The sequence below is a fragment of the Vombatus ursinus genome, unplaced genomic scaffold (assembly GCF_900497805.2).
Source record: "Vombatus ursinus unplaced genomic scaffold, bare-nosed wombat genome assembly UNPS02014825.1, whole genome shotgun sequence".
Taxonomy (NCBI): domain Eukaryota; kingdom Metazoa; phylum Chordata; class Mammalia; order Diprotodontia; family Vombatidae; genus Vombatus; species Vombatus ursinus.
This window is the reverse complement of record NW_020954603.1, coordinates 9,564,212-9,583,518: the sequence shown is the minus strand read 5'-3', so window position 1 is coordinate 9,583,518 and position 19,307 is coordinate 9,564,212. Positions and strand designations below refer to the sequence as shown.

The window sequence follows — 19,307 nt, the reverse complement described above, 5'->3', positions numbered from 1 at the left end:
ACAAGTACTAAATAGAACAGTCATTTGCATATCTACAGTCATTGTTATTTGTCCTTTGAAGATGACATCCTGGGGTGATGTCCTGACTTGTGCAAAATTGCGCAAAGTCTTCAGCCTCTCAGTAGAACAAATGGAGAACTGTACATAAAACTGTAAATTTCTCTTATGTACTGCTTGACTTTCTTTAAGTATATACTACTACGATTAAATTGTAGCTTTGAAAGCTAGCCTTCCGGTTCTCCCCACTTAAAAATTCTCCACATGGTATCTACCTAATAAAACTGGATTATAGGGAAGACAGATCTTTGATACTGCATGCATTCCAGTGGGAACATGTTTATCCCTTGCTGTTATTATATGACAAGCCTGTCTGCTTTTTTGGGCATAAATCTCCCTCAATGCTACTGTTTACACTGCTTCTCCTGCATCGTTCTTCACTGGTAACATTTTGCAACCTACTTATGGTCATTCTGCGCTTTGGTCAATTACCCACAACTTCAATTCTTTAGAAACCTGGCATTCTATGAATTTCAGCCACCCAATTGCTGAACACACACTGATGTTAGAAAGATGGGCATTTGTTTCATGGAGATGCTGAATGGCCACTCACTCTAACAATCTGAATGAGGGTGATTTATTTGTGTGAGTTTTGCAATGAGATACGATTAGCTTTTCCCACCCATTTCAACTCTTCCATTTGGATATTCAAAAGCTTCTCTTTCCAAATGAGTGCTTATGTGATAAACTATAGAAAGAAATAAAAGAGAAAACTCATGAATAAGATTTCATGTGTCCAAATGAGATTGATTAAAGAATATTATTTGCAGCTGACTAGCCATGGGAGGGATATCATGGTACTCCAAATCGCTGTCCAGATTGTGGAGGTGTGGCAACCTCTCCAAAAATGGCTTTCTATGCTTCCCCTTTTGTAGAATATCTGTATTAAGGATGCACCCCCACTTTTCAGGGGCCTCAGGGTGGGAACTGGTGGAAAACAAGGAGTTACCTACTAATTCCACATGCTGTTTTAGGGATTTTTTTGGAGCATTTTGATTGGTTGAGGGGGTAAAGGAAGGAGAAAAGGAAGTCAAGGTAAGACTCTAACTCATCCCCTGCTTGATGTTTCAACCAATTCTCAGAGACAGGAACCTGGTTTTTACTCTCTTGGATGAGCTTTTGAAAAACTCTCCCCCGAATAAATGATCTTGTATCTCATACAAAGAACAAAGGTACCAAAGTTTGTTCATGACCTACTTTTTTTTATTTAACTCAATTCAACTGTGCCAGTCTCCACCTCCTAACATTGTCTTAGAGCTTTTTGTTTAGTTATCTATGAGATGAGGCAGTAGACAATTTGCCTATGGCTAGAAGAGGCCCTTCCACAGAAGCTTAGGGTCCTTCGAAACACCACATTTTCTCCAAAGGAAATTCAATTCACTTTTTTCCTATTCAGTTTTGGATCCAATTCAACATCCATTGTCTAAGAAGTGTATACTGATGGAACAGCTCTATGGGTTGTCCATCCAATTTCTTATCACAATCTGGACAATAAATATTCTTCATCCACTTGGTTTTTCCTGTGTAGATAGTCTAAATTCTTGAATCATTATAGCTTGCATTCAAGAGGCTTTTCAGTAGTCCAGGATTTGATGCAATCAGCACAATATCCTCTGTAAGCAAGAGAAGCTGGAGGAACTCACCATCTGCAGGACTTTACCTCTAGTTTGGACTCAACACTGAACATCAGAAATGGAATTGCTGAAATAAATATTGAAAATAGAAAGACCACTTAACTTGGAGTTAAGAACTTGTCTTTGAATCCTGGCTTTGTCTCTTAGTAGGTGGGAAATAACTTTCTGAACTTGTTTCTTTGTGTGTGAAATGGAAATAATAGTACTTGTGCTACCTCAGAAGGCTGCTGTGAAGATGAAGGTTCACATGCCTTAAAATGCTATTGAAATGTGAATTCTTATTCAGCAGATTAATATTAAATAGCATTGTCGTAGAATGAAAGCTCTTTCTTTGGATCCCCGTCTCACACACAGCCTGACACATAGTAGGAGCTTAATACATGTCTGTTGATTGAATGATTAATAAACGTTTGAATTCAGAACAGCCAGATCTCCTAGTCTGTCCAGAATCCTAGTCTCCAGATGGGCCTTTGACTGTCCAGTACTTAGTTTTGACTCTAGTATTCTTGCCATATAACTGAATTGTACAGTAGAATAAATGGTAGTATCAAGAGAACTTGAGAAAGGCCCCAGCACATTTCTTTGGACCCCTTATGGCACATTTACAGAAGACTTACCAATGGTCAAAGGATAGGCATTTGCTGATGAAAGAATGGAAACAAAGAAGGAAATCAAAGGACTTTTAGATCACACACATATATATTATACATATATACGATTACACATATATACAATGGTTATGCTATAGGATAATATTCTATCTTGATTTAGAATTAGAAAAGATGGCCATGTAGGAAGTTGATCTTAAACCTTAAAAATATGCTGGAGGGCCTCTAAGTGATCCAGTGGGAATGGGCTCCATGTTGTCTTCACTGCCCTAAGTAGGCTTTCATTCTACCAAAGGTACATTTTAAAACTTCCGTCTTAAGTGTGACTAGAGGTGGGGAGAGAGAGATGAGTACAAGATAGTCCTTGCCCTTAAAAAGCTTACAATCTAGCATGGAGGGATTTAACTTTCTTTGTGAATCTGCCTCTTGGGAGACAGTGTGGCTAATCTTTTTTTTTTTTTTTGAAGCTTGATTTATTTTATTTTTCTCAATTACAAATCAACATTGTTTTTAATTTTGAATTCCAAATTCTCTTCCTCCCCCACCTTGAGTTGGAAAGCAATTTGATATATATTATAAATGTGAAGTCTTTCAAAATATTTCCATATTAGCCATGTTTCAAAAGAAAACACAGATTCCTCCCCCCCCACCATAAAAAAGAAGAAAAATGAAGTTTAAAAAACATCCTTTGCTCTGTATTCAGACTCCATCTGTTCGTCTGAATGTGGGTAGCATGTTTCATCCTAAATTCTAAAGAATTGTCTTGGAGCATTGCATTTCTCAGAGCAGCTAGGTCATTCACACTTGATCATGGTCCAATATTGCAGTTCCTGCCTGCAATGTTCTGCTGGTTCTGTTCAATCCGCTTTGCATCAGTTCGTACAAGTCTTCCCAAGGTTTTTCTGTAGCCGTCGTGCTCCTCATTTCTTACAGCACAGTAGTATTCCATCACAATCGTATACCACAACTTGCGTCCAGTCTCTTCGTGACACGCTCCGCCTAATGTGATGACCCTTGAAGGCCAGCATCAGCATCGTTTGTTTCCCTTTTAGCGGGGTGAAGCCTTCGCCCTAGCGCGGCTGCCAGCGTAACCAGTAGCTGCACCGAGCGGGCGGGGCCCGCGGGAGCCCGTCCGAAGCTACGCCAAGGCTGGGCACGAGAGCGCAGGGTCCACCCGGGCTCCTGGGGAGCCTGGAGCTGGGAGTCCGCGTCTGAGGCTCTGCAGGAGGGTGGGGGGGGGGTCCCCGCGGCGCAGCCTGTCCTCCTGCTCGGTTCGCCTCATTCAGCCCCGAGTCTGTGCTCCCGGCTGGGCCGGGGGGGGGGGGGGGGGTCAGGAGCCGGCGCCAGCCTGTCCGGGTACCGGGCTCAGGGGCCGAGGACGGAGCCCCGCAGCGCCGGGGAAGAGGGCTGAGCGGCCGGCGGCCCCGGAGCCGCCCCTCCCATGGCGATGGCGAGGCTCCGAGACTACTGGCCGCTGCTGACCGCGCGACTGACCGGCGCTCTCCGGGCTCTGCTCTTTTGGACCCTGGTGTATGGCTATTGTGGGCTCTGCGCCTCGGTTCACCTGCTGAAACTTTTGTGGAGCATCGGGAGAGGACCCGGCCAGACCTTTCAGAGGCTCGTGCGGGAGAACCCCCCAGCTTGCTTGAACGACCCCTCCTTGGGAACCCACTGTTACGTGCGGATTAAGGTAAAGGCCAAGGCTGCCCCCGCCCCGGCTCAGCTCCGCTGGGAGCGGAGCGCAGCCCGGGAGGGAGGGAGGGAGGGAGGGAAGCTGGAGAGTCCCGAAGAGACCCCAGTCGTCTTCGTGACCCGGGGGCAGTTTGGTGCCAAACCATGCAGTACCCAGCGGTGCCGCGACGGAGGAACCGAGACGGTGGGCCGCCAGCACAGGGGGCTCTCAAACGGCAGCGAGAGATCTGCTGGGGGCTCGGAACAGAAAGAGGGGTGCAGGGGGCCGAGACTTGTGCTCACGTTTGTCTGCTTCCTCCATCCCTCCTCTGTGTGTGTGCGTGTGCGTGTGCGTGTGTGTGTGTGTGTGTGTGTATGTGAGAGAGAGAGAGAAGAGAGAAATGGGGGGGGCACATCCCCACACTTATTCAGATCGGACAAACAGCAGTTCATATTGAAAGCTCAGTTTTGAAGGAAGGGCGGGGGTGGGGGGGATTAGAATTTCGTTAACAGGAATCTTGTCCTCACTTGTCGCCTCCCCCCAACACATACACAGTAGGTCGTCTTTTTCCTCTGCAGAGCATAGGGGTTTTCTACAGTCACCTTTTTGCCCTTAGAACCTAGATCAACCTTAAGGAAGTGAGTATGATATCCAAGTGGTTATGAGGAGCTCGCCGCAATGAAAAAGTAAATAGAGTAATTCATGGGAAATTTGAGAGTGAAAATTGGAAAAGCCAGGAATTCGGCATCCCCGAATGCCCTAGAAATTATTAGCAAATGATTCACAGTACATATGGTGGGGGGGCGGAGGGGGTGGTGGTGCAGTAAGCTTAAGGAGAACTCGAATAGAACGTAAGCCTTTCCTTCCTTCCCTGTGCTTCCGGATTGCCTTGCAGATAGATATATGCCCCCCAGGGACTCTATTTCAGTGCCCTGACACACGGGCAGACCCAGGCACACTGCACCAAGCAATCTGGCTCTTGGATTACTGCTGTCACCTGGCCACGGATCTGCCCCCAAGCTCCTTTTGGAGTCGGGAGCCCTGAGCCACCGTGACATGTTTGCTGCACAGGCTCCGGGCCAAGGAAGTCCTCCAGTTGGGATGGAAATTGTCCAGTAGATGGAGGGGTGGGGCCAGGGGGCCAGCATTCTCCCGAAATCCTGGTGGTACACAATATGCTTAATTGTACCAGGAGAACTGGGAGAATCTTTCAATCAATTCATAACCATCGAGCCCCTCACAAGTTACAAGTAGGTGTATCTTCTAACCTCAAGACAAAAGTCAGACAGGTTCTCCTGGACCAACTTAAACAAGCGTTAAGCGGCCTGGAGTTTGCAGTGGAAATTCCAGGAGGTTTCTTTTTCTTTGAGTACCTGGAAGGCTGTTCTGGGACACTTGACACAAACTCTAGTTTCTAACTTCCTTCCTTGGGCCTTTCATGCCTTTGCTAGCTTTCATTCCTCCTTGTGCATTCATTTGCTTTCTTCTCTATTGCTTAACTCCATATTTCTTCCCTGTTCATCTAGTGGTTTTCTCTCCACCTCTCTGCTTCTCTGTCTCTGCCTCTCTGTCTGTCTGTCTGTCTGTCTGTCTCTCTCTGTCTCTCTCCATCTCTCTCCGTCTCTCTCTGTTCCTATAATTTTTCTTCTCCTTGTCTTGTCATGTACCTATGAAGTGAAATGTTGAACACTCAGGGCATTCCACTGTCAGGAATGATTACTAAAACGGCCAAGAGAGGGAGGAAACAGGCAGCAAAGAGCACTGTATAAACAGCATCCAACCGGAAAAAAAAAAAAAAAATGTGGGAAGCAAAGACCTAAAAAAAGGGAGGGAGGAGAGGTGTGAATTATGTAACTGATGGCATAGATACTGACTAGTATGCTGAGCAAAATGTGTGATGAGGAGGTAAACAAGACTGGGAGATACATTCAGATTAGAATTCTTTCTATGTCTTGCAGAGCCTGAACTGATGAAATGTGACACCTCAGTGGGAGGAAAGTCACAACGGTGACCCTGCCTCCCTGCCTCACGATGTGTGATCTGCCCCTAGAGTAGTATAGGGAGGAAAGTTACAGTGAAGAGTTTACCCCTCTGATAAGTCATGGCTTTGTTTATTTCTTGTTGATGTTACAAAATAATACAAACACATATTTTAAAAATCAAATGTAAAAACTAAGTCTATTATTTTGGTATTTCGAAATATCACTGAAATTCCATATGCGATCTCTTCTTTTCCTGCAGGACTCAGGGCTAAGGTTTCATTATGTCGCTGCTGGAGAGAGGGGCAAGCCACTTATGCTGCTGTTACACGGCTTTCCTGAGTTCTGGTAAAAATCACTTCCCTTCCTTTCATTAAAGACTTCACTGCCCTTTCATGGTATGACCTCTCATTTTCTAGTCATGACGTTTGACAGAACCCTCTCTAATTTGTTGTTGCGGCCACTGGGATTTGCACTGCTCCCAAGGGGGTTTGAATGGTGGGATTTTGCTCAGCTATGCACATCACAGCCTCCTAAGCTTATATTTTAACCACACAGATGTTTCCAATAGCAACTGCAAAGAACTCAGGCTACAAATTTCCATGTACCAAGAGGCATGCTCTCAGGAGATGGCATAGTAGATAGAGTGTTGGGGTCACAAAGACCTGAGTCCAGATCCTCCCTCTGGCACAAGCCTGCCGTATGACCTTGGGGAAGCCACTTCTCGGTGCTCTGGGTAATTCTCCATCAGTATAAGACATAGTCAAATGCATTAGTCTGAATTAGTGAAGGGAGATTCCATACAGGGAATTCTCTACACCAATGAAATCACAGATCCAGAATAATAATAATTACAATAACAATGATAACAATGATAATAATAATAGTAACAAAATACTGCACTCAGGCCTTAGGGGCCAGGCAGTGGAGCAGAAGAAAAGATAAAAAAATTTTTAAAAAGATAAAAGAAAGAATAGACAGGAGGCTACTGCTTTTAAGGAAGCTTAGTCTTGGGAGAGGAAGGGGGCACATGAATGTGCACAGGAATCATCAAATATTTTTAAAATGTTTTTATTTAGGTTTTCTGTTTCTTACATTGTCATAGTTAACCCCAATATCCTTCCCCTTCCCCCTCCCACAGACCTGTCTCCTATAATAAATAGTATTTTTTTTTTAAAGAAGGAGAAAAATCAGTAGAACTGATGGATATGTTGAAAGTCTGAAAACCTGTGCCATGAGTAGCACCTGAGGACCTCCCACCTCCATGACGGGGTAGGGTGGGGGTGTCTTCTCATATCTCTTCACTAAGAATCCTTCTTGCTCTTTATAATTTTGTTACATTTACCATTGATTTTTTTTTTTGGTGTGCTGTCTGTCATTCTTTCCATTTACATTGTTGTGGTCACTGAATATATTGTGTTTTTGGCTCTGCTTACATCACACTGCATCAGTTTACATGAATCTTTCCATCTTGTCTGTATTCATTGTTTCTTACAGCACAGTAGCATTCTATTACATTCATGTACCACAATTTGTTTAGCCATTCCCCAACCAATGGGCATCAACTTTATAACACACTTTTAACTAATAACATATCAAGAAACTGATAAGTTCATAGATAATTAGAACTGGAAGGCCCAGCAGACACCATCCTCATCCAGCTCCCCCATTTAACAGCTGAGAAAACTGAGGCCCTGGAAGGTGGCTATCTGCTCCAGTGAACACATTATAGTATGCATACATATTTTATCTTTTCCTTTTGGTCATGTATATTACAGTTCATGATAATGTTTAGCACAGATTTTAGAAAGAAAATCTATAGCTCTATCACCCCCACCCCACTACTCGTTATTATACAATAACTAGCAATCTGCTCCAGTTATTGTCTGGTCCACATTTGAACACTGTGTGACAAATAATAAGTACAGAGAAAAAAGCAACCTATTATTAATTTTTAACCAGAACTTGAAAAATGTTTTTTTCATGCTCAGTGAAAGGAGAAATTGGTTTTTGATCATATAGTTCTGGCTGTGATGTTGTGATGTTTCATAAGCTAAATAGGTCAGGCTGGTCAACAGCTGGATGGAAAAACCAGAATTTACTGAATGAACACAAAATTGGTGCTAAAGAGGCCTTTATATGTGCAGTTTTACTTTAGATAAAATGTCAAAATGAATGTTTGGCCATATTTTTTTCTAACTAAGGACAATGGGGTTTGACTCTGCTTATGATGAAGTGGTCAATACCTTAGGCTGCCTGAGGAGGTAGAATAGATGGTGTAATATGAGAGGTTCAGGGCAAGATCCCATGCTTTGCCCCAAAATATCTACTCTACTCCTCTCAGTTCTTGAAATTATTCCATTATAGATTAAGTCTATTCAATTCAATAAGCACCTATTAAATGCTATATGTGTTCAGAGTCTAAATCTGGTAGGGGAAGGAGTGGGAATAAGACATCCCACTGTAAATGTAAAACAAATTATTAGTGTCATAAGAAGAGGTGTACACAAAATATGACGGGAGTTGGAGATCACATCCATTTGGAGGAGGATCATGATGACTTCATGGAAGGGGGTAGTGTTTGATCTGAGCCTTGAAGCATGGGTAAGACTTGTCAGGTAGCCATTGGGGGCTTTCCAAGTGGAGAGGAGATAGTGTGAATAAAGGTGCAAAAGAGACAAAAAGGCATATGGCCTCATCCATCAACAGCCCCATTCTTCTCTTGCCAGACTCCATCCTTGGCAGTGTCAACCCATTGTACTACAGCCCTTCCAGCACAGTAGAAATCTCTGGAGAGTCTCACGTGTCAAATTCAGAGTTGGTACTTGGAGTACTAATGGCCATAAGCCCCCAAGTGCAGCAGGAACCAGATTAAAATGTAACTGCAAAATGTTTAACAAAATACATGAAAATACAATACAACATCATTGATGCTAATTTGTGGTCCTCTAAGTCAAAATTCGGCTTCAGGGATTCGTTTCTGAGTTTGACACCACTAGTCTGGTTTGTACCCACTTGTCCCGGGTGAAAATATTGCTAGTTAACAGAATCTTGTTTGTTGTTTCGGTCGTGTCTGATTCTTTGTGATCCCGTTTAGGGTTTTCTTGGCAAAGGTACTAGAGTGATTTGCCATTTCCTTCTCCAGCTCATTTTACAGATGGGGAAACTGAGGCAAACAGGGTTAAGTGACTTGCCCAGGGTCATACAGCTAGTAAGTGTCCAAGTCTGGATTTGAACTCATGAAAATGAGTCTTTCTGATCCCAGGCCCAATGCTCTATCCACTGCATCAACTAGCTACCCAGTTAACAGCTTACTTGCCCATTAATAATAAGGCAGTGTGTCAAGCCTTCCTATAATTTAGTAAAAAAAATGCCTCAGAGTAGAGCTTCATATCCTTTCTATTTTTTGATCACAGACTTTTCTTTTAATCTTTATTTCAAAAAATTGAAATTTCAAGTTCTGAGTTGTCTCCCTCCCTCCCAACCCCCCATTAGAGAAGGGCAACATTTTATATGTGTGTGTGTGTGTGTGTATGTGTGTGTGTGTGTAATCTAACAATGCATACTTCTATATATCAGTTCTTTCTCTGAAGGCAGATAGTAGTGTCCTTCATAAGCCCTTTGTAGCTGACTTGAAAGATCATATTACTCAGAGTAGCTTAGTCATTCACAGTTACTCTTGGAACAATGTTGCTGTTACTATCTACAACATTCTCTTGGTACTGCTCACTTTACTCTGCATCAGTTCACGTAAGTCTTCCAGGTTTTTCTGAAAGCATCCTGCTCATCATTTCTTACAGCACAACGATATTCGATCACAATCATTTAACACAATCTGTTCAGCCATTCCTCAATTGATGGTTATCCCCTCCATTTCCAATTCTTTGCCACCACAAAGAGAGATGCTATAAACATTTTAGGACATATAAGTTCTTTTCCTTTTTCCCTGATCATCTTGGGAAACAGACCTAACAGTGGTATTGCTGGATCAAAGAGTACGCAGTTTTATAACTCTTTGGGCATAATTCCAAATTGCTCTTCAAAGGTCATGAGTTTTTTGGAAGTCTGGCAAAGCCTATAGAACACTTCTTAGAATAATGCTTTTAAATACATAGGATCACAAAGGAAATTAATTATATTGAAATACAGTTTTCAATTAAAAAAAAAACCCAAAACAATCAAGTTAAGGAGCCCATATTAAGAAGCCCTAGTTTAGAGAACTTAAGAATCCATGGTCACAGGTGGATTTGAACACAGCTTATTTGACTCCACGTTTAGCACTCTCTCTACTGTGCCACACAGTGAAATATGCTGCCAAAGAAAAGTATGTACTAGACTTTTACCAGAAAGGAAGGAAATAACCATTTATTAAGTAGCTATTATGCACCAGGCACTATGCTAATTAATCAAGTTACAAACATTATCTCATTTGATCTTCACAACAACCCTGGGATGGTAACCCTGTTATTATCCCCATTTTACAATTGGGGATACTGAGACAAGAAGAGGTTAAGTGACCTGTCCAGAGTCACACAACTAGATTTTGATATGATTTTAGGCCTGGCAATCTATCTACTGCCCCACCTAATTTCCTGAAGCAAAACTAGCCAATATTTGTAAGCTCCATTCTCTTCACTTGTCTAAAAATTGAGACATCTACCCTTTCCCAAAACTCTGGTTCCTTTCCCATTCTCTTTGAACTTTCAGAAACCGCTGACCTCAGAAGCCACCAGCTCAGCCACCCTGGCTGTCCTTTCTTTTGGTACCTTAAGATGTTGTTCATTTGGGATGGGCTATATGAACTCAAGAAGACCAACCAAGGCACTGTCTTGCTTATTCTGGTTATCAATTCTCTATTAGTCCATTTCCTCCCTATTCTTTCAAGTACATTCTTCTTGGAAGACAAAAGGTGAAAAGTGAGACTTGAGAAGATCTTCGTTCTCGCTTATCACCATCCTATCCATTCTGGGTGGGAGTCCTCTCCTTCTCTGGTTCTCTAATATTGCTTTTATGGAAAGCTTGAAGGTATGCAAAGTCTCCTTCTTACTTGCACACTAAGAAAGTAGGTAATGCAAGTTACAGTCCCCATTCTAGGGCCAAAGAAGAAGCCAGAGATTTTCCCATCTTCATCCATCAACTAAGTGTCAGAACCCTGGGATTTAAACCCATTTCATTCACTCTAAGTCCATCTGTCTTCCACTCAATAGGACAGCCTCTCATACTGCATCCTCATCACCATCTAAGAATTGTCCATAGGATAGGATCAGAGCTCTGGAACCAGAAGGGACCTCAGGGGCCATATCTAGTACATGCCCTTCATTTTACCGATGAGGAAACTGAGACCCAGGGAGGTCAGTTGACTTGTACACATTAACAGGAACATAGATTTAAAGGTGGGCATGAACTCAGAGGCCATGTAGAACAACCTTATCAGTTTGAAGATAAGAGAACTGAATCCCAGTGAAGTCAAGTGACATCCAATGATACGTATATGGTGTCAGAGGCAGGATTTTAAACCCATTTCTCTGACTCCAGAGAAGGTGCCTTTTCCACTGTCCAGCTTTGCTTCCATAGACTTAGGAACTTTTCAAAAACAATGCAATTCCCTGTCCAGCTGAAGGAAGCTAACAAAGACCTGATACAAATAAACACACACCAAGGTACCTTGGCCAGATACACTTGAAAATGAAATTGACTTTTGCCAAGAGATGACATTCTGCTGTCCTCTCCCCTCCTCCTTCTGAACCCGTTTTAAAAATATTTTGAGCTGACAAAGCAGTTTCTTTGAGCCCTTAGAGTCCTTTTCCTCACCAGCTGCATAAAATGTATTCATCAAAATTCTTGAGTGATGAGGCATGTGAGCATTTTACAAAGGGTTATTTATGCCACTGAGCACAAAGTGCCTGATCACAACAGCCCAGCCTTTACAAGAGATCCAGAAAACAGAGGAAGAAAGGATGTTCTGCATCTGAAGTGGGCTCTGCCTGGTAAAGATGAGAACCCTGGTTATTTTAATACAGTAAAACCTGGGAAAGTGCCTATTGTGTTGATAAGCCCCTTGTTGTTAACTAGTTGGCAGAAGCAAAAGAAAATATAGATGACAATAACTCAACTAGTTAGTTTTTGTTGTTCAGTTTTTTTTTTAGTTGTGTCCCTAACCAGGGTCTTCTTGGCAAAGATACTGGAGTGGTTTGCAATTTTCTTTTACAGCTTACTTTACAGATGAGGAGACTGAGGCAAACAGTGTTAATTGACTTACCCAAGGTCACACAGCTAGTAAGTGTCTGAGACCAGATTTGAACTCAGAAAGATTAGTCTTTCTGACTCCAGGCTAGGCTCTCTATGCACTATAGCGCCACCTAGCTGCCCCTCAAATAGTTGGTTAAAATAGTTCAAATCATCAGAGATGAAAATTGCCCAGGGACTGCCTTTGTTCAAGTCTACTTCATCATTGCAATGAGATTTGACAGTTTTTCTCAGAAACTAACTTAAGGGTTTGAGTTTAAAACAACAACAAAAAGATGTCCCTTATCATCACAGGAAGTGGGCATATGGATCATTTCATAAGTTTAGTCAATAAATCAATAAACATTCTTTAAGCACCTACTATGTGCCAGGGACTGTTCTAAGCATCTGGGATACAAAAAGAGACAAAAGATATTTCATTCCCTCAAAGAGCTCCTCACAGACTGTTGGGAGAACTGAGAGTTGAAATGTAGGTTAGATGTCAGTACATTTTTTACTTAGGGTTGAAACTTTCTAAAGACAATACATTTTTCAATTAGTCTTTTGCAATTTACTAGAAGAGTTGTCATTCTACTTTTTGGGAATTTTTAGTATCTTATTTGTCAAAATATAAGGAAATATTTAATTTAAAAACATGTTGCCAGAGTTGTTATTAACAGCAAAAGTGGAACTTGTTTCATTTTGGGAGAAAAAGAATTTAAATTATATGGTACTTTAATACTTTAAAATATAAAGAATTTAACTATATGTAAGAAAATAAAAATCTGGTAAGTAGCCCATTTGTATAATCACCAGACCAAAATTTTAGTGTACAGATTAATCATTTGTTTATTAAACATATAAATAATAAATATTATCATACTTTTTTATTACAAATAAGTAATAAATATTATTATACTTAAGTCAAATTTATCATTTGAAATCACAAGTTATGGTGTTGAGTATTTAATTAAAACCAGCAAATATTGATTAGGCACCAACTATGTGCAGAGCACCCCAGTTGCTAGGGGAGACACAAAGTTTAAATCAAAGTTCCTTCCCTCATGTAGGTAAGGGAATATGGCATGTACACAAATAAACATAACTCAAAGTAAAACATAGTAAGTGTACTAGGGAAGTACAAGAAAAGTACTATGTGAGGTCCAGGAGGGAATATGTCATGACATGATGGAGGAATCAGATTTCAAGGAGAAATTGAAGTGAATAATAATAATTGTACTAACATTATCATCATCATTCTAACTAACATTTATGTAGTACCTACTACTTGCCAAGTATTATGCTAAGCACTTTACAAATATTATCTCATTTCAGCCTAACAGCAACCAGAGAGGTAGATGCTATAATTATACCCCTTTTACAATTGAGAAAACTGAGGTAGATGAAGGTTAAATGACTAGTAAGTGTCTGAGGTGGGATTTGAACTCAGGTCTTCCTGTCTGCAGGTCCAGCATTCTATCTGCTTTCCTAGAACACTATGAACAAATACATGTGACTAGGAGAGCACCAAGCAGTTCAGTTTGGGCATGAGGTTGTAGAGGACCTTGAACGCCAGGCAAAAGAATCTAGACTTTATTCCGTAAGGCAATAGAGAGGGACTAAAGGTTTCTGGACAGAAGAAAGATATGAGCATCTCAAGGGTAAAGAGTGAAGGGATGAAGACCTGTTAAGAGGCAGTTACAAGGGGCAGCTCGGTGGCTAGTGGATAGAGCACCAGCCCTGGAGTCGAGGACCTGAGTTCAAATCAAGTCTCAGACCAGACAACTGACACTTACTAGCTAAGTGACCCTGGGCAAATCACTTAACTCCAATTGCCTGGCCAAAAAAAAAAAAAAGAGGCACTTACAAGAGTACAAGCAGATGTTAATTAGAACCTGTACCCAGATTGCAGCAGTCAGCATTGGGCAGTTGAAATGGCGCACATATATAAAAGATTTTTTCAGAGATAAAATTCATGGCACTTGGTCACTGATTAGATATGAGAGGTGAAGAAAAGACAAAAGTGGAAGATGACACCAAGGTGTTGAGCCTGGGAGACTAGGTAAGTGGTAAAATCACTGAGACATTTGGACATGTGGAATTGTAGTTACCAGGGAGAAGGATGTTCAGGTTGAGAATGTTCTCTAAGCACTTGTAGTTGCAAACCTGGAGCTCAGAAGAGAGGTCAGGCCTAGAGACATAGATTCAGGAGTCATTTTTATAGGCAAAGCCACCAGAGCCAAGGGTGCCCATTATGAATGAAAAATGAAGACACAAACACTGATTTATTTAAAGCACTGAAAGAAATAATTTTTTATAAAAACTCAAAACCTCAAGTAGATATTATCTCATTGATTTAGAAATTGCCTTCCAATGGTGCACATGGCAGACCACCCATGTCTGTCCATCTGTGTAACATTAGTTCTTGTGTTACTATAGTTAACCTCAGGGGATCCACTCAGCATCCCAAAGCCCTTCCTTTCTTCCTTTCTCCTAATATTGCCAATGTCTTGTTGTTGTTCAGTCATTTCAGTCATGTTCAACTCTCCACGGTCACTTTTGGAGTTTTCTTGGCAAAGATACTAGAGTGGTGTTCCATTTCCTTCTCCAGCTCATTTTACAGAAGAGGAAACTGAGGCAAACAGGGTGAGGTGACTTGTCCAGGGTCATACACCTAATAAGGCTAGATTTGAACTCAAATGTTCCTGACTCCAGGCCTGGCATTCTATCCACTGTGCCACCTACCTGTCCCTGTTGCCAGCATACCATCAGAGTATTCTGACTTCCACCTATCAGCCCTCACTCTCAACCCGTGATCAGATCATTTTCTCTTCTTTATTATAAAATTATTTCTTATCGTGCAAACTAATAATAAATCTGACACATGGATCAGAGGGCCTATTAAATTCTCTAGTTTTGAGGGGTATTAAAGCATAAAAATCAGTCTGTTTTTACCTTTAGTGAACAAGGGAGCATTCCTGAAGCATGTTGCCAAAATTAGTAACATGCCCCATTAAATGAAGCTGTTCTGTGCTTCAGGTATTAACACAAACAATCAAATCAACAAGCATGATTAAACACCTTGTATGTGCCACACACTGGGTTTTGTAGTGGAGATCAAAATGAGACAGTTCTTGCCCTCAGGAAGCCTACATTCTATTGGATCTAAATCTATGGGATCTAAAATCAATCCCAGGAAACATGAAAAGCTCATCAGAAAACACTAAGATTGAATAATATATTGGGAAATTAGTTTCTTCAGAGAAAGAAAATACTGCATTTTGTATAACCAATCAGATGGCTCCAAATGCTACATGGCACAGTAGAGAGAATATCGATCTTGAAATCATGAAGAACTGTGTATAAATCCTGCCTCAGACAGTTGCTGTCTGTGTGACCCTGGGCAAATCGGTTAACCTCTCTATGCCTTAGGGTCCTTATCTGTGGATAAAATAGAATATCTACGGATAAAATAGCACCTCCCTCCCAGAATTGTTGTGAGGATCAAAGGAGGGGAAAAATGCATATAAAGTGCTTTACAAACTTTAAAGCACTATATAAATCCTAGCTGTTTAAAATATTTTTAATTTTATTGTTTTTCAATGAACAAAAATCACTTTACTCTCCCACTTTGCCCAATGTAAAAAGGAAAGAAAAGCAAAACCTCTAGAGGAAATAAGAATAGTCAAATACTAGTTACCACCACCACCACTACTAATAATAATAATAATAAAGTAAGTTTTCATCACCCACCCTAGAAAGAGTGAGTATTTATCAACATTTCCAAATCCTTCTTGATTCAGTGACGTTCTTTTCCTCATTTGTAAAATGGGGATCATGATTCTTGTATTACCTACCTCTCAGGGTTGTGGTGACAGAATTTGCCAGCCTTAAAGTACTATATAAATATGAGTTGTTACTGCCATTCATTTCCCACAGCTGATGAAAGACTTTGGCCCCACAAAGTTAGACGAATCACTGGCCGTGGTGCTGACACTGCCAAGGTCCTATGTGCTTCCAGCATTTTATTACTGCAGGGAAACAGACTGCCCAGACATCACAGCTGCTACTGCCTAGGCTAGACAGCCACTCTGCCCTATCCTGTATGCAAGGCAGGTAGGTAGGCAAGACCTCTCAGACGTCACGAGGGAACTTGACCTCTTGCTGGTCATCATTCAGACTCAGCCTCCCCTCCCCTCCCCCTCACTCCTTTCCTTTGCTGAGGGGCTTCTTCAGAGTGGTAGCTTGACTTTGCTAGCTAAGGACCCCTGTCCCCACAGTGTCCCCTGGTCAGTCCTGGCATTCTTGGTGTGGAGAGTTGTGTATAGAAGTCCTGTTTCTAGCCAAGGCTGTTTACACTGGTCTAGGGTAAACATATGTTGCTCTCCTTGTTTCTGGAGAAAAAGGTTTCCTTGCAGGACTTTCTTGCCCTGCATGTTTGGCTGTGAGATACTGGAAGGAATGAACTGGTGCCTAGTTACTGAGTGGTTGGTTCCTAGGATGAGCTTTGCCTTTCAAGCCAGTCTTTCCTTAAACTGCCGCCTGAATTATGACATTCTAAATCTCCCATCTTCCCTACCAGTAGAGAGAGTATAATGAGGGGAGGGGAGGACATCAACTGTCATAACAGTCATAAATCTAAATGTCAGTTTTGCACTTAATGCCTTCATGTTAGTATGAATAAATGAATGAATGAATAAGCATGTATCAAGTGCTTACTATGTGCTGAGTGCTGGAGATACAAACACAGAAATGCAACGAGAGTCCCTGCTTTTTAATGCATTCTAATGAAGGAGATAACCCAACAACCCCAGGCTCACAAGCTCAGCCCTCCTTTCCCCACTTTCATTCACTTTTTTTTTTTTTTTTTTTGGCAATTGGGGTTAAGTGACTTGTCCAGGATCACACAACTGTTGTCAATTGTCTGAGGCTAGATTTGAACTCAGGTCCTCCTTACTCCAGGGCCAGTGCTCTATCCACTGCGCCACCTAGCTGCCCCTTTTCATTCACTTTGTTTTTTTTTCTTTCTTTGTTTTTTTTTAGTGAGGCAATTGGGGTTAAGTGACTTGCCCAAGGTCACACAGCTAGTAAGTGTCAAGTGTTTGGTCTGAGGCCGGATTTGAACTCAGGTCCTCCTGACTTCAGGGCCAGTGTTCTATCCACTGCGCTACCTAGCTGCCCCTTTTCATTCACTTTCTATGTCCATCGGTTGTCAGATTTTGTTTCTACCTTCTCTATATCTCTGATCAATCTCTTCACTCACACAGCCTGAACTATGACATTGGACCTCTAATCAGTTGCCATGCCTCATCTGTCTCCTCCAGTCCATTTTCCACATAGTGATTTTCCTAAAATGAAGGTCAGATCATTTCACACACACACACACACACACACACAGATGACCCTCAGTTAAACTCCAGGGGGTCCCTATTACCACCAGAATAAAATATGAAGGGGCGTTTAAAGGTCTTCACAACCTGGTACACAGGGCAGGCAGGTGGTGCAGTGGATAGAGCTCCAGACCTGAAGTCAAGAGGACCTGAATACAAATCCAGCCTCTGATACGTACTAGCTGTGTGACCTTGGGCAAGTCCCTTAACCCTGTTTGCCTCGGTTTCATCATCTGTAAAATGAGCTGGAGAAGGAAATGGCAAACTATTCCAGTATCTTTGCCAGAAAAGCCCCAAACAGGGTCACAAAGAGTATGACTAACTTGACTAAGCAATAAATAATCAAGTACCTTCCTAACTTTCCCATATTCTTAACTCTTTTCTCACTTCCACATGCTCTACAATCCAAGTGTACTGGCTTATTTGCTTTTTCCTGGCACATTACAATCTTCTCCCATCTTGGCACCTTTGCTGTGGTTGTCCCCCATGCCTGGAATGCTCTTCCTCAGCTCCACCTTTTAATTTTCTTGGTTTCCTTCAAGATTCAGCTCAAATGCCATCTTCTACAGGAGACCTTTGTTGGTCCCCTCCCCCCACCCAGGCAAAATCTTCCCCACTTTGGGCCTCAGTTTCCTCATCTGTAACAAGAGAGGGTTCATCTTGATGTTTTCAAAGGTTCCTTCTTGATGAAAAACTTCTGTGATTCTTCTTATCTAATTTTTACCCCAAACCTTTTTTTCATCTGGACTGAAATCTCACTGATCTCTGGATTTCACAAAATCTTACAGACTCTTCTTTCATTAATAATTTTTAGTTTAGTCTCCCCTATATTTATTTCACTTCTATTCTTTATTTGAAATCATTGCCATAGGAGGATTTAAACTTGAGTAAGCAGAGGTTTATCTCTCAACTTTTATAATTTTAATATTTCTATGGGTAATTGGTGATTTTCTTTTATCTTTAGACTGTTTCATCCATTACTAAGCTGTTACTGCTAAAAAAAAATGGGGCCCCATTCTACAGTGGCGTAAGGTGAGTAAAGTGTGCTTCTTCAGGGAGATAAGTAGATGGTCTCAGGTCAATCAAATGATCTTCCATTGAAAGAGGGTTTTACCCCCTTCACCTTCTGTTAGTCTAGATTGGCCAATTTCACCAATTCATCTTCACTCTCATTTTTTGTCATCATGAAATCTTTTAATTGTCCTAGAGATAAAAGATATGACTTCACACCAGCCGTGGTTCAGCTTCATCATTCAGTTAATGCTCCACAGATCGATAGCATCAGAGTATATGAAAATATAACAAAAAAGGTGATTTTGACAAGGACAGCTCAGTTTGGCAAAATGTAAAAAAATCTCGACCTCAAGGCCGAGATAACCCCGGTTCAAAGTCTGGCTTTGTCACTTACTAGCTGTCTGCCTCTGGACAAATTCCATCACCCCTCCTGGCCTCAGTTTCCTCATCTGTACCATGAAGGTTTTGGACCAGGTAACTACTACAGTCCTTTGCAGATCTGAATCTGAGATCCTGTGTTCTTGTCTGATGACAAAAACTAATGTTCCCATCTCAAACATCACTTCTCTACTTGCTAATAGACATATCACTTCTATTTCTGTTGAAGGTTGCTAGGGGACACTGTAGATAGACCTCTGGACCTGGATTCAGGAAGTTCAAATCCTTTCTCAAACTGAGTTATTTGAACCTCAACCTCATTCTGCCTCAGTTCTCTTATCTGTAAGGTG

General features: G+C 41.6%; 1 protein-coding gene across 1 annotated transcript in view; it reads left to right on the top strand.

The window, feature by feature from the left end:
• Positions 1–3,740: 3,740 nt before the first annotated feature.
• The window catches only part of EPHX4 (epoxide hydrolase 4), a 30,454-nt gene continuing 14,887 nt past the window's right edge, over positions 3,741–19,307 (top strand). Inside the window, exons 1-2 of the mRNA XM_027838132.1 lie at positions 3,741–3,989; positions 6,213–6,298. Of these exons, the coding sequence (XP_027693933.1) occupies positions 3,741–3,989; positions 6,213–6,298 (335 nt within the window). The remainder of the gene's footprint in view (positions 3,990–6,212; positions 6,299–19,307) is intronic.